Below are 13,985 nucleotides of genomic sequence, written 5' to 3' on the forward strand. Positions count from 1 at the left end.
TTATTTAATTTTCTAAGCTTATCATAGTAATAATAGAAAAATGCATACACTAATAGTATAATTTAAATAAATACGACGCTGAGCTGTATTTCATATTTAAATTCATATAAAACATTTAACAAATGTTTATATTACATCTTATATCTTTTCTTGGTTATTCAAAGAGAATAAAAAATAATATAACTTCAATTATATTTGCTAATAATATAAATAGAAAATTAAAATAAAGAATACAGAGCTCAAAATTAAAGCAGAAATTTCACTTAAATATTAGGTTTCTTTCGTTAAAATTAAAATTATTAAATAAAAATTATTATTTCATGAAATTTTTTATTTTTAGTTTTTTTTTTGTTTTAGTAAAAGATTTTTTGGTTATTTTATTTATTTCAGGTGAATATTTTGCACTTGTATATCCGTATTTTCATTTCTTTTTGTTGTGTTAATGAAAGTCCTTACTTAACTAAAATTTTAATTATTTAAAGTAGTCAAAAAGACCTTAGTTTAAGTTTTTCAAGTAGTTGCAACAGAAATTTATATTCTGTATAAATATGTAGAAAAGTTTTTTTCCGTTTTTTTTTTAATTAAATTTAATGTTTTTTTATTCACTTATTAATTCTTTTAGGCAGTTTAGAAAGTAAGACATTGTTATTAATTTTTTTAACTTTATGTTTTTTTTTGGTTGACATCTCTTAGTGCAATAAATATTAATTGGCATTGGCATTCAAAAATCAAAACTCGTCTTTTATGCTGATTTTACTCATCATGCTTTTAACACATTATTAGAAATATATGTTTAGCTATGGCATTGTCTAAAAAAATGTTAATTTCCAATATTACATATCGCATTAATAAACCAAATGTAGAATAATGAACGTATGACACTTAGAGACTTCGAACCTTCTTTGTATTTAAATTCCTTTTTAAAAATTTTTAATGTATAATCAGACGCACTTTTGTTGTTACGCGCTCAAAGGAAAGATCGGGAAAAAGTTGTTTGTCGTATATTGGGTTCAGTCTCGGGTATTTTGTTCCTAAAAATTGCCAAAATGAGTTTGGTTAAGCGTAAAAAAATGGAGAGTAAGAAGAAGGGTAAGGAGTAAATAAAATCTTTGAGCTAAATAGAAAAATAATTTGTTACATAATTTAGGTAAGGGCAGTTCAATATTGAACAGCACCTGTTATGAGAAAGTATTCAAAGAATCCATTGAAAATCCCGAATCATTTTGGGCAACCGTTGGTACCCTAGTCAGCTGGTCTAAACCATGGAAAAAAGTATTGGATAACACCAGAGAACCGTTTACAAAATGGTAAATCATAAATCAATCTAATTAAGCACTTAATTGTATTATAACAATATTTAAAGGTATGTTGGAGGTGAAATAAATGCTTGCTACAACGCAATTGACCGACACATTGAAGCTGGATTGGGCTCCAAAGTTGCATTGATCTACGATAGTCCTGTCACAGGAGTTTCCAGAAAAATAACTTACTCTGAACTGCTCGAAAAGGTATTTAAAATCAATTCGTTAAGCTTAACAAAGAATTTATATAATTTTGAATTATTAAGGTGTCTAAGCTAGCAGGCTTACTAGCAAGATATGGCGTGGAACGTGGAGACAGAGTTCTGATTTATATGCCCTTAATTCCAGAAACTGTGGTAGCTATGTTAGCCGTAGCTAGACTTGGTGCTGTCCATTCTGTCGTTTTTGGAGGTAACATTATAGAATTTGAAAATTTAAATATATTGCTTAATTTATTAATTTAATAAGGGTTTGCTGCAAATGAATTAAGTACAAGAATCGACCATGCGGAGCCCAAAGTGATTATAGCTGCCAGTTGTGGAGTTGAGCCCAATAAAGTTCTGAAGTAAGCAGGTATTTATTTATACAGAAAGATTATTTCCTAAAATTGTATGGCCGTTTTAATAATAAATAAAGTCAATATTTCATATAAAAAATTCGTGTTAGAATATTATGTATATTAATGGCGCAAAATTTAAATTGAAGTCTTTTTTGCCTTTGCATAAGTATTCCCGATTTCATATTTCATTAAAATGTCATGGAATTATTCCAGTTCCATATTACGGTGCTTGCGCATATATTTATTCATAAAACTAGTATACAATAACATAATTAATAAGCATAATACTTATAATGTATGAGGACATCATTGATTGGATGATCATTATATAGACACAGACTGATGAAGAAAGGGATAAAAAGAGTTAAAGTTTCGATATATTTTTCTGATTGGACAAGGATATCCATAGTTTGTTTGGTGATAATGATATTTTAAAAAAAGATATTTAGTTTACATGTATTTCACATATTTTTAAACAATTTTGTAGTTTTTTGACGTTTACAGGGATTTTATGTATATGTTACGGGTAAAGTTAGAATAACTGTTAAACTTAGGTTTACCCGGATAAACTGCACAATACCCAGGAAACATGGGTAAAGTCCGAAATAATATTGAAATTATACATATTTCGGATTTTACCCGGGTAAACCGCGTTCTATCCGCTTTTGCGTGGGTAAAGTTGAATGTAGGAATTATTATTGCATCATCTTTCACCACGTTCAGTTCAGTTCTAAAATGGCAACCGAAGAGAGTGGATGTGCGCGTTTAGCACAGCGTTTTTATGAAGTTCTTAACAAGTTGGTGTCTACGAAAAGTGCAAATAGTTTTTATTTTAATAATGAACAATACCAAGAAATGTTAGAATCAGTCAAGTTGGCAAAAAACTCTAAAACTAAGACTATACTACAATATCGGCGGTTAACGAGGTTTGACATATGTTCTGTTAGAGGCGTTGAAAAACTTATTGCTCGTGTATCGTCAGGTGAATCTAGCATTAAATATTACGTTACAAATGACGAAATGTTTGACGTTTTGCATGATGCACATTTAGCTATAGGACATGGCGGAAAGCAAATGTAAAAAAAAGTACAAGAATATAACTCAAGATGTTATTTAGGTATATCTGCGCTTGTGTGAAGGGTGCTAAAAGAAACAGATCTGTCAAAAAAGGACTTGTGGTTAAACCAATGGTTTTTTCGGAGATGAACAGCCGTTGTCAAGTGGATCTAATTGACATGCAATCCCATCCGGATAGAGAATACAAATTTATTATGGTAGACATATTTTGTATTTCCGGCGCCCCATCTATAACTACAATCGGACAACGGCTGGGAGTTCGCCAACCATTTCATTGAAGAGTTATGTACGATGTGGAGTGGCCTTAAAATAGTCCATGGGAAACCACCTCACAGTCAGTCACAAGGCAGCGTGAAAAGAGCAAATCAAGATATACAGAACTTGCTTATGACGTGGATGGACGATGCAAACTGCACGCGATGGTCAGAAGGTCTAAGATTTGTTCAGTTAATGAAAAATAGGGCATACCATGATAGGATAAAACAAGCTCCTTATGCCGTCATGTTTGGGCATGATAATAAAGTCGGCCTATCCACATCAGCTTTTCCAAAAGAAGCTATTGAAAATCTACGAATCGAAGAAGAGCTCGAGAAAGTGGTAAGGGAATTTGGTTTAGGTGAACAGCCTCAACAAGAAATAAATATAAAATAGTCTATGGATAGTGACCCAGAACCAGACAATTTGCAAGAAGATCTTACTGAAGGTGGCTTCAATAATATCTATTAGTAATAAATGATGTAGGTACCACACTAAAAGTATTCATTTAAAATACCAAAGTTTGGCGTAAATAAAATATTCATTATTTCTAGACATTTTCGTTAACGATTTGCTTACCCATTTACCGATTTCATTTTTTTAGTATATCGTTGAATAGAGAATTTTACGCTGCTTACTATGATGTATCACACGATAGAAGTTCCCATTTGACATAATAAAGTGAAGTTAGCTGGAGGTGAGGAGGTGATTGACAGAACTTCAGTAAATACATAATAAACGTCCCCCTGTATATCTAATTTGACGTGTGTTTTTTTTTTTTTTTTTTTTTGAAGAAAGTTATTTTATTAAGGGTGGATCGTTTTGAAATGAAAGCACTGTATACTTAAATATACTTATTAAATATACTTTTTAATATACCTAAACTTAAGTCATTTTAAATTATAGTCGTGAATTCAAGAATTAAAGAGAGGGCACTGCCTTTGTCTTAAAACACTCTTTTAAAGCTTGTACGCTTAATAGCCCTATTAATCTTAAAAAGTGCATGTGCTCTTATGACAAATAATTGGCAAGTCCATTCAAGTACCTCCTTTGTACCTACCTGCTTTGGAGACCAGCTGACAGTGATAGAATTGCTATAAGTAAAATTCAGCTGTCAATTAGCAGTGATTCATTACTCCATCATGAATAATTTTACTAACCATGAAATGACCGGCATGCACTTTATTTATGGATTAGCAAATGGAAATGCGGAAGAAGTACGAAGAATTTACCAGGATAGATATCCTAACAGAGTAATTCCATGTGCAAAAACATTTAGAAAACTACATGCAAGATTATGTAAAACGGGAGTTTTAATAAAAATATGGGTGGTGGAAGACCAGAAACTATAACAACGCCTGAACTGGAAGAAGCTATACTTGATGCGATAGAAGAAGATCCTTCCAATAGTATCAGGAAGATTGCACTGTAGCTTGAAGTCAGTTCAAAAACCGTTTGGAAAGTTCTAAAAAGAAACCTCCTGCATCCATATCACATACAGCGTGTACAAGCTCTACTGCCTCGGGATTCTCATCCAAGATTAATGTTTTGCAGGTGGTTGATTCATACGATGGCACACAATAATAATTTCCTACCAAATATTTTATTTACGGACGAGGCAAATTTTTCAAGATATGTTATTATGAACTTCCACAATGATCATTTTTGGGCCGGCGAATATCCCCACGTTATTAGAGAAACTCATTTTCAGCAACAATTTTCGCTGAACGTTTGTATAGGAATTATTGGTGACTACCTAATTGGCCCATTTTTTTTACCGGTAAGATTAACAGGTGAATCCTACATGGATTTCTTGCAACACCATTTACCCACTTTATTAGAAGAAGTACCCCTACAAGTAAGAGTCAACATGTGGTTTATGCACGACGGGGCTCCAGCTCATTTCAGTGTTCTTGCTCGTCAGCATCTCGACGTCATCTACCCTAATTGCTTGATTGGACGTGCAGAACCTCAAAATTGGCGGGCTCGCAGTCCTGATATGAATCCCCTGGATTACTATTTATGGGGCCATCTGAAGGCTCTTGTTTATAAAACTCCTGTTCTAGATGTGAATGACTTGAGGAATCGGATAATTGTCAATTGCAATATCATAAGGGATACTCCAGGTATTTTTAAGCGTGTCAGACACTCAATGACAAATCGTTTGCAGTCGTGTATTTTATCAGAAGGTGGGCATTTTGCTCATTTACTTTAAGGTCGAAATTGTTTATCGAATTAATTGGTTTTTATTTCATGTTGTCGTCCATGGATAATTTTTAGAATGAGTTAAAGATACTTATATTTTTTTTTCTCGAAAACAAAGCCCGATATGAAGATAATAAGATAAGATACGAAAAAGTTGTATTTTTAGTTGCTTAAATACAAAATTAAATAAAAAGCTGCAAAACAATTAATTATTGGCCTTGTTTTTTTCTCAACAATAAGCATGTGGTGCCCACTAACACGCTACTGGACCTAATAATTTCAATCTAGTTACAGCGTTAAATAGCTAGTTAAATAAGCGTCTTATAACTTCAAATAACTGCACCAAATTTCAGCCAAATCGGTTTAAGGATAGTTACAGTATTTTTAAAATACCGTTATTTTTTTGAACCTTCATCGCCCTGTATCGCAGAAACAAAGCAACTCCCGACATACGTTCATAAGAACTTTTTTTCATAAAACGACCTAACGGTTCACCCTGTATAGTTTCGCACCGTAGTTAGGAAACACCCTGTATATTTTACTTTAGCTTTTTTCTTTTTTAAGATTTTTCCTCTCAATTGTAAAATATATGAAATATCAGTGGGAACAGGTAATCATGTGTAGAAAGTAAGTGGGGTTTTTCAGAAGAAAACACTTGATTTCCCTCTTTAATTTCTTCTGATTATTCTTTAGTTGTTTAAGTTCATCTAAAAGTTTATTGATAAGTAAGAGCTTAAAATAAGTGATAAATCGTTGGCAATAAGAAGTGAACATAAACTAACTAGAAACTATGATATTTTTTTGAAGAGCAAATCTGATTAAATGGCTATGATTCTCTGATATAAGTAAATGATCCAATGATTTTAAAATTGAGTTGACATTTAATTTTCTTGTATATCAAATATTTTATTCAAAAAGTTGCTAAAGACCTTGTTCAACAGAATTTTCAAAATAGTAATTTTTTCTTTACATTAGAATTGTATAAACTGTTCCAGACGATAATACAATATCTAGGCATTAATTTTACTAAGGATCCATTTAAAACTACCCACATATTTGATTAAATTTTACGCTATTAATAGAAATTATAAAACAGATTTCTAATTTTCTTATTTAAGTAAGTAACGTGTTGGTCCCATTTTGGTTGTTTATTCAACATAATTTCAAGATATTTAATGGCATTAATACGAAGTATTTTTTTGCAGTCACATACAGTTACATTGCTCCATTTTTTCAAACAAATTTGCAAATGGCACTTGTGGGATTGATCAGACATTGTAGAGGAAAAAATGTTTTTGAACAATTAAGGCTAAACATGTTATTGTCGAGCCAATCATGCACGCTAATAAGGTATAGGTTTCTTTCCAAGTTTTTCTATGAAAGGAGAATGTATCATCCGCCTATGAGATAATACTACAGTTTTGATAAACGGTACCAACTTGTAGTATACTACATTTTATTATTTTAAAAGTACTTAAGGTATTTATTTCGACCTCCATTTTCTTTAACTCTTTGGTATAAAATATTCTGCGAACGGTGTCAAAAGCTTTAGATAAGTCCATAAAAACTGCCAAATTTTTATTGTTTATTTTAATAATTTAAAGTAATGCTATTACTAGTTTATAAATTGCATCCGCTGTACTTCTTTTACCTCTGAATCTATATCATTTCTTATTTATTACTGGTCTAGAAGTTGTTCATATTTTGCTTATTTCCAGTTTTAAATATAAGAGTTACAATAGATGTTTTCAGTCCAATAGCATGTTAAAAGTTTTAAAATGTAAATTTATTTTATGAAATAAGTTTTATAGGTTTTATAATTTAAATATATATGTTTTTTATAAAAATAGCTAAGATTTTAACATAACCAGATAATGAAAAGTTCTTTAGTGTTGAGATATGACTTGTAAGCTTCGTTTCACTTAGAGGCTTTAAAATTAAAGAATTTATTTTAAATAGTTTTGCTAATCTTTATAAAGAAATGATTAAAAATTTCGCATATGTTTGTTTCATTATTAACAGTTTTTCCATCGACCCTCAACACATAACTATTCATGTAGTTTATTTTCGAGTTCGTGACCTCATTTATTATGTTTCAAATTCTCTTACAGTCATTTTTAGAGTGAAATATGTTATTTTTGTAAAAGTTAATCTTAGCTTGTTCATAAATTTTAGATACTATATTTTTATATTTTTTTAAATTATTTAAGTTTTTTAATATTTTTTTTTATTTCATTTTATCCCATTCATTAATTGACATTATAATACCTTGAGTAATCTGGTTTCTCAAGTCCCCTAAAAATATTTTGGTATTTCAAAATTGCAAGTCTTTAGAAAATAAATCGTTTAAAAAATAACTATTTTCATTAATGGAGGTCGGTATACTCATATAGGCTCATAAAATGTTACCTAGAATAACGATACACCTTAAAGTATTTTTTTCTGAAAAACGATTTATTTCACAATCTGCACATAATTTTTGTCCTGTAAACATAACAACACAATCATTCTTGTTAAATTTAGAATTATTATTAAATATACCAAAACCGTCAATCTGAAATCTAGTCAAATCATCCATCGTGACAGTCTCTGATAAAATATAATATCAATATTCTTAAAAGCTCATCAATTTTTTTATACTTTTAATGGTTAAATTAATTATATTAAGTTCCTTCCCTATCATATCCTTCCCTTACCCTATCATTCAGTATTTTCATCTTCATACTACCACTTCTCTCCACCTCCTCATTTTAGCATAGAAAATTTGACAATTTACAACTAAAGTATAGAAATGACTAATAATTGACCTTGTCAATAAGAAATCATGTCATGACGTAGGTTTTTAATATTTTTTAAAAATAATTCGCATGCTTTTTAGGTCAGTCATTTTTAATCAGAAATATCGAAATATCATGTTTTAGGAAATAGTTTTATCTTATGATATATTGCAAGAATTTTATATTTTCCTAAAATTTTAATTAGTATCTTAGGATTTTCAGAAAATGAATGTAAATTTTCAATGTCTTTTGAGCATTGGACGTGATTCTTTCTTATGTCAATTTTGCATGTCATCTAATGTGGATTTTTAAAGAATAGTAAAAAAAATCACATTATACAAAGATTTGAAGTAATGTTTTATGTGTATCGGGAATAAAATAAAAAATATGCCTTCCACTTTTTGGACTCATTTTTTCAAAAATAATGGTTTATGTCTTTTAAAAGTTTGACGTAATTTTTTGTGTTTAGCAGCCGTTTTAAATAATTTTTCATGCTTATTAAGTTTATATGGTATTTTTTGTCTTTTGCCTATAAAATTTGAAATTGTTTTTTTGAAGCCACTTTTAATGTCTTTCCTCAGGCAATTAAATATATTTTTTTATGTTTTGCAGTAAGTCTTTCAGAAATTTTTCCATAGTATTTACTATATTTTAAGTATGTTGTCTCTGAATGTAATTTTTTATATTCAGTCTTTCTTTATTTTTTACCGACAATTAATTCAAGGATGACTATGAGAGGGAAAGAGATGGATAGATTTTTTTTATTAGACATTAATTTGTAGCCTAAAAGGTTATAAATATGCATTTTTTAAATTTATGCAAATGAGAAAATATTTGCCTTGCTTCTAAAGCCATTTTTTCGGCATTTGACATTTAAATTTTTTATTTTTTTCACGACCTTAAAAATAACTTTTCATAAATTTTTCAAGTCATTTTATTCAACTAACTTCGTTGGTTATTTTATACATTTAAACGATCACATTAGCCGATTGCGTTACTCACAGATCAATATAATTTCAGCCATTATAATCATTATCAACGATATCATTTTAAGGAAATTGATATTCTTTACGACACATTTTTCCTAGAGAGTTATGCATTTCTTCAACTCCCACCTTCCTGATTTCTACAATCTCCTAACACGTAAATAATTTTATACCAAATTAAACATTTTCGTCTATAAAATAAATAAATCCGAAAGCAGCAAGTCGTAGAATAATCCCGACTAGCGGGCGTCTGCAAAATAAATATATGTGCATAGCAAAATGAAATCTTCGTATCCAGCAGAAGTCTAGACATATTATTTGGTTTGAATAAATATTAATTTGAAAACTACACGATTTCAATTAAAAGTTTTATGGTCCGCGTTCGCGCTTTTCCTCGTTTTCATATTCTGTCATTAATATGTAAAATTTCGCCCGATTGTTTGGTAATGAATCGGGCCACGTTTCGACGCTTACTTTATGACGTTAAAACGAACGGTTTACTTTTAAATTAGCTTTTCGTATATTCATTGGATCACTCAGCATACACGAAAAATTAACTTATTAGCTCCAATCATTTTCCGTTTTTGGTCCATCAAATTATAAACACAATGACCAAATGACCTCCGTCAGACTCCAAACATTGAGTAATACGTGTCTCGTGATGTTCTTAGGAAATCAAAAATGTATCCCTATAGAAAAAATCATAAGAAGTCAAATCAAGAAAGCACGCTGGCCAGTTTAAATCACTTTTGGTGAGATGAAATATCTAGAGAACTTGTCATTCATGTCAATTGAGACCATCACTTCTTAAGGATTTTATGTCTCGTTTCCAACAAAAATTGCAGAAGTGTCCGCTGGTTAGCTGAACTCAAGGCTTAAGCCTAATTCTACTAAAACCAGACATTCTCCAGATCTGTTTCTTCTGGTACTGGTCAGAAAAAATCCGGAATAATGGTCGAGTAACGTTGTAATATTATCCATTTATCGATTTCTTTCTCCCTATTTGCAGTTACATAACCGAACTAAATCACGCCATTAACATATCGGTCCATAAACCGAGCAAATGTGTGGTGTTCCAACGTAAAGGCATTTTGATCGCCGAACTGGATCCCGAAAGAGATATGGACTGGGAGGAAGCGGTAAAAAACGTCGAGAGTGTTCCATGTGTCCCCGTGGAAGCAAACGATCCACTTTATATCCTGTATACCTCTGGAACTACTGGTAAGTCTCAAAATTTACCTTAAAACTTAAGTTTATTTATTGCGCTTACTTCTTAGGTGAACCAAAAGGTGTTCAACGTCCTGTGGGTGGTCATCTTGTAGCTCTAGCCTTCACGATGAAAGCTCTATACAATATGGGGCCTAATGACGTATGGTGGGCTACCAGTGATTTCGGATGGGTGGTGGGACACTCCTATATGTGCTATGGGCCACTAGTGCATGGTATTACTAGTGTTATCTATGAGGGAAAACCTAGCACTACTCCTGATGCTAGTTCTTATTACAGGTAGGTATTATTATATAATGTTTTATTAAGTAACAAAGGCCATATTATAACAAGCAAGAGGTGACCTGAAAAGGACAATAACGACAAAGAGTATAAATAAGAAGATGATTCTGAATGACTATTTGAAGAAAATGAGATGAAAGGAAAAAGAAATAAAAAAATAGGATGACAGTCAAAAAACATTAGATTTTTATATTCTTTCAAGCTTTGGGAGAATTTGAAATGAACCACTAAACCAAGAAAACTAGACCCAAAATATTTTCTATCAAAGCTATTTTTTTCAAAAAAGCTAGAATTTACAAAAAATTGTATTACCATTCAGGTTCGGTGCAAAGGAACTGAAGAGGTCGTGAGAATAAGACAAGAAACTAAAATAACTGAACAATTATAAGAAGAATAAGAAGTTCTGATGAAAATCACGTCTGAGCACCTACAAAAAGCAAATTAGAACAGAGAGAGAGAGAGGGAAAGAGAAGAGCAACAAATGTACACATGCGATAAATAATCAAGAGTAGCCAATTAAAAAAAGGAGATAATAAATAGTGGCAAGAACAAAGAAAGTAAGTAAGCTGAACTAGTTATTCTGTTGAAAACCATAAAAAAGGACGAGCAAAAAGTACAGGAATATAAAATTAAAAAGGAAATTTAGGAAGTCTTGACCTTCATAAAGGACCTGGTCCTGATCTTTAACACATCTTGAGTACTGCGTTTTGGGAATTTTCAAAACATCAAAGGCCAATTGAAATAAGATGAATAACATCCAATACCAACTATTGCGTATAATTACAGGATGTATGCGATCCACACCTATAACAGCCCTTTTATCAGAAATAGGAGAAGTGCCTCTGGAAAGTCGGCGAATCTGGATAGCTGCTAAATTTTAGTCTAAATTCATTGCCTTAGATGGCAGCCAAATAAAACAACTAACTACTAAATTTCTACCAAATTTATAATGAAGACAAACTTATACCAAAAATGACCCTAGAGAGGAGGAGGAGGATATTATGTTGACATTCAACCAATACCTCAAAAAAGACCATGGTTTTATAATGTAAAATACAAATCATGTAAACAATTAACATTGACATGCAAAATGAGAATCAATCATTGTTTGACACCAGATCTCCTGTATAGGATTAAAATAAGGGACAGTCCGATTATGAACAGAGGAGATGTAGATCATATTATTATATTGTTTAATTGTCCTATACGAAATCAGCAAACAAAAATTCTATATAATGAATTAATGAAAGAAACAGGGGAACCAATAAACAATAAATCTCTATTAAACAATTTATCATTCAGTTCTCTTTTAAACAATCATAATCTTAGTAATGGAAACATCAAAACAAATATAAACAAATAATACTACCGGAAAGCTATAGCTTTAACTGCTTTACTTTGCTTAGTTTTGTATATTTTGCTTTGCTCTGCACGTAATTTTATAACGCTTGTCCAACTTTTGATTGCTTGTATTATTAGTTTAAACCTTTTTTCTTCTGGCTATTGTTATGTACTTGATTATTATTGTTATTTACTGCTCTGGAAACCACAGAGCGAGAAGCGTGTTTTCCCTTTGTAAATCCTAGAATCGACGTGAAACTCTTTCTTTACTTCACTTTTCAGTAATAGAAACTATAGTCGTTTTCCTAATATTTTTTTAGAATAATCAACGACTACAAAGTGAATGCCATGTTCACAGTTCCAACAGCGCTCAGACTCCTCAGAGAAGTAGACCCAGAAGCAAAATTCGGAGCAGAATTCGACATTTCAAGTCTAAAACACGTGTGGGTAGCAGGAGAGCACATGGACTCGTCCACAAAACTATGGGCAGAAAAAATCTTTAATGTCCCAATAACGAACCACTGGTGGCAAACGGAAACTGGAACGGCAATCTCTGGAACATGTGCCGGACTAACAAATCCTTGTCAAGATAGCACCTTAACGACTGGATTGCCATTTCCAGGATATAATGGTAGAGCTTATAGAGTTTTAAAAATGACAAATTTTTCATGCAAGTCTCTTTTAGTTCAAGTCATTTCAAAAGATGGACGGCTAACAGATAAAAACGAGCTTGGAAGAATAGTTATTAAGCTTCCATTGCCACCTGGGGCTTTAACCACGCTTCTTAAAGCAGACGACAGGTTTTATAAAACATATTTTACAAAATATTCAGTAAGTATGCAATAATTGTCTTAACTTCAGGGTACTCATTTTCAATATTCATCAAATTTCCAGGGTTTCTATGACACAATGGACGCAGGTTATTTAGACGAGAATGGTCTACTATATGTCACAGCCAGAGCTGATGACATCATCAACGTAGCTGGACACAGACTATCCACCATAGCTATTGAAAATATAATATTGTCACATCCAGACATTTGTAACGCTTGTGTCGTTTCTGTGCCAGATAAAATAAAAAACGAGGTGCCACTGGGTCTTTTTGTAATGAAAGAAGGTACTATATAGCACGCTGACTGGCCATCATTAATTCATTTGATTGAAAAGTGACAGTTTTAAATACTTTTCTTTATTTTTAGATGCTAACTTAAATGAATACTTGATAGCCCAAGAGCTGGTGATTATGGTAAGAGAGTATTTGGGTCCTGTAGCATCTTTTAGGCTCGCCATAGGGGTTAAGGCCCTACCGACTACCAGATCTGGAAAAATTTGCAGAAAATCCATTGCGGATTTGGCCAGAAATAAGTTGAAAAAGGTGAGTCTTGTAACATTTACCAAAATTGGAGTTATATATTTTTTGTTTTCTAGATATCCAGTACAGTTGTGGACCCCACTGTATACAAAGAAATCGAGGAATCTTTAAGGAAATTGGGTTACTGTTCCTAAATTGGAAGAACATTTGTGGTTTCTCTTATATACTATAAGATGCATGAAAGGTTTTGTAATGTAATTACTGTTTAAAAGGATTCATTAAAATAAATATTATTGTGATCAATGAGTGAAGTTTCATTGACAATAAACTATTTGAAATTACAGAAATCTCTAAGAATTGATTAAAAATTTGAGCGGTGCGTCAAATTTTGTCTGTTGTCCAATAGATGGCCTTAAATGTATGATGGAGAATTCTATAGGTGTAAAATCTAAAGCGCAAAAATCATTAATCTCAATCTAGTTATTAGTCACTGGATTATTGGACATTTTCTTATGTTTTTGAGTTTATGCAGTAATTTCTTAAAAGTTCTTAAGTGTTGGATGGTATTTTATGTTTTATTTCAGACGTGTGGCGATATCTTAAGCTTTTCCTAATATTCTGGAGAATATTGGGTTTCCTGTCAATGACATATTAGCCCAGTTA

The 13,985-nt window shown here is 31.6% G+C and overlaps 1 protein-coding gene across 1 annotated transcript; it reads left to right on the forward strand.

The window, feature by feature from the left end:
* Positions 1-921: 921 nt before the first annotated feature.
* Positions 922-13,625, forward strand: LOC126746402 (acyl-CoA synthetase short-chain family member 3, mitochondrial-like). The gene is made up of 12 exons (XM_050454643.1): positions 922-1,089; positions 1,148-1,307; positions 1,364-1,508; positions 1,568-1,712; positions 1,770-1,866; positions 10,170-10,381; positions 10,438-10,666; positions 12,331-12,641; positions 12,696-12,841; positions 12,905-13,127; positions 13,210-13,385; positions 13,439-13,625. The coding sequence occupies exons 1-12, from the start codon at positions 1,047-1,049 to the stop codon at positions 13,514-13,516; spliced, it is 1,965 nt and encodes a 654-aa protein (XP_050310600.1). The 5' UTR covers positions 922-1,046; the 3' UTR covers positions 13,517-13,625.
* The last annotated feature ends 360 nt before the right edge of the window (positions 13,626-13,985 follow it).

This window comes from Anthonomus grandis, chromosome 17 (genome assembly GCF_022605725.1).
Source record: "Anthonomus grandis grandis chromosome 17, icAntGran1.3, whole genome shotgun sequence".
NCBI lineage: Eukaryota > Metazoa > Arthropoda > Insecta > Coleoptera > Curculionidae > Anthonomus > Anthonomus grandis.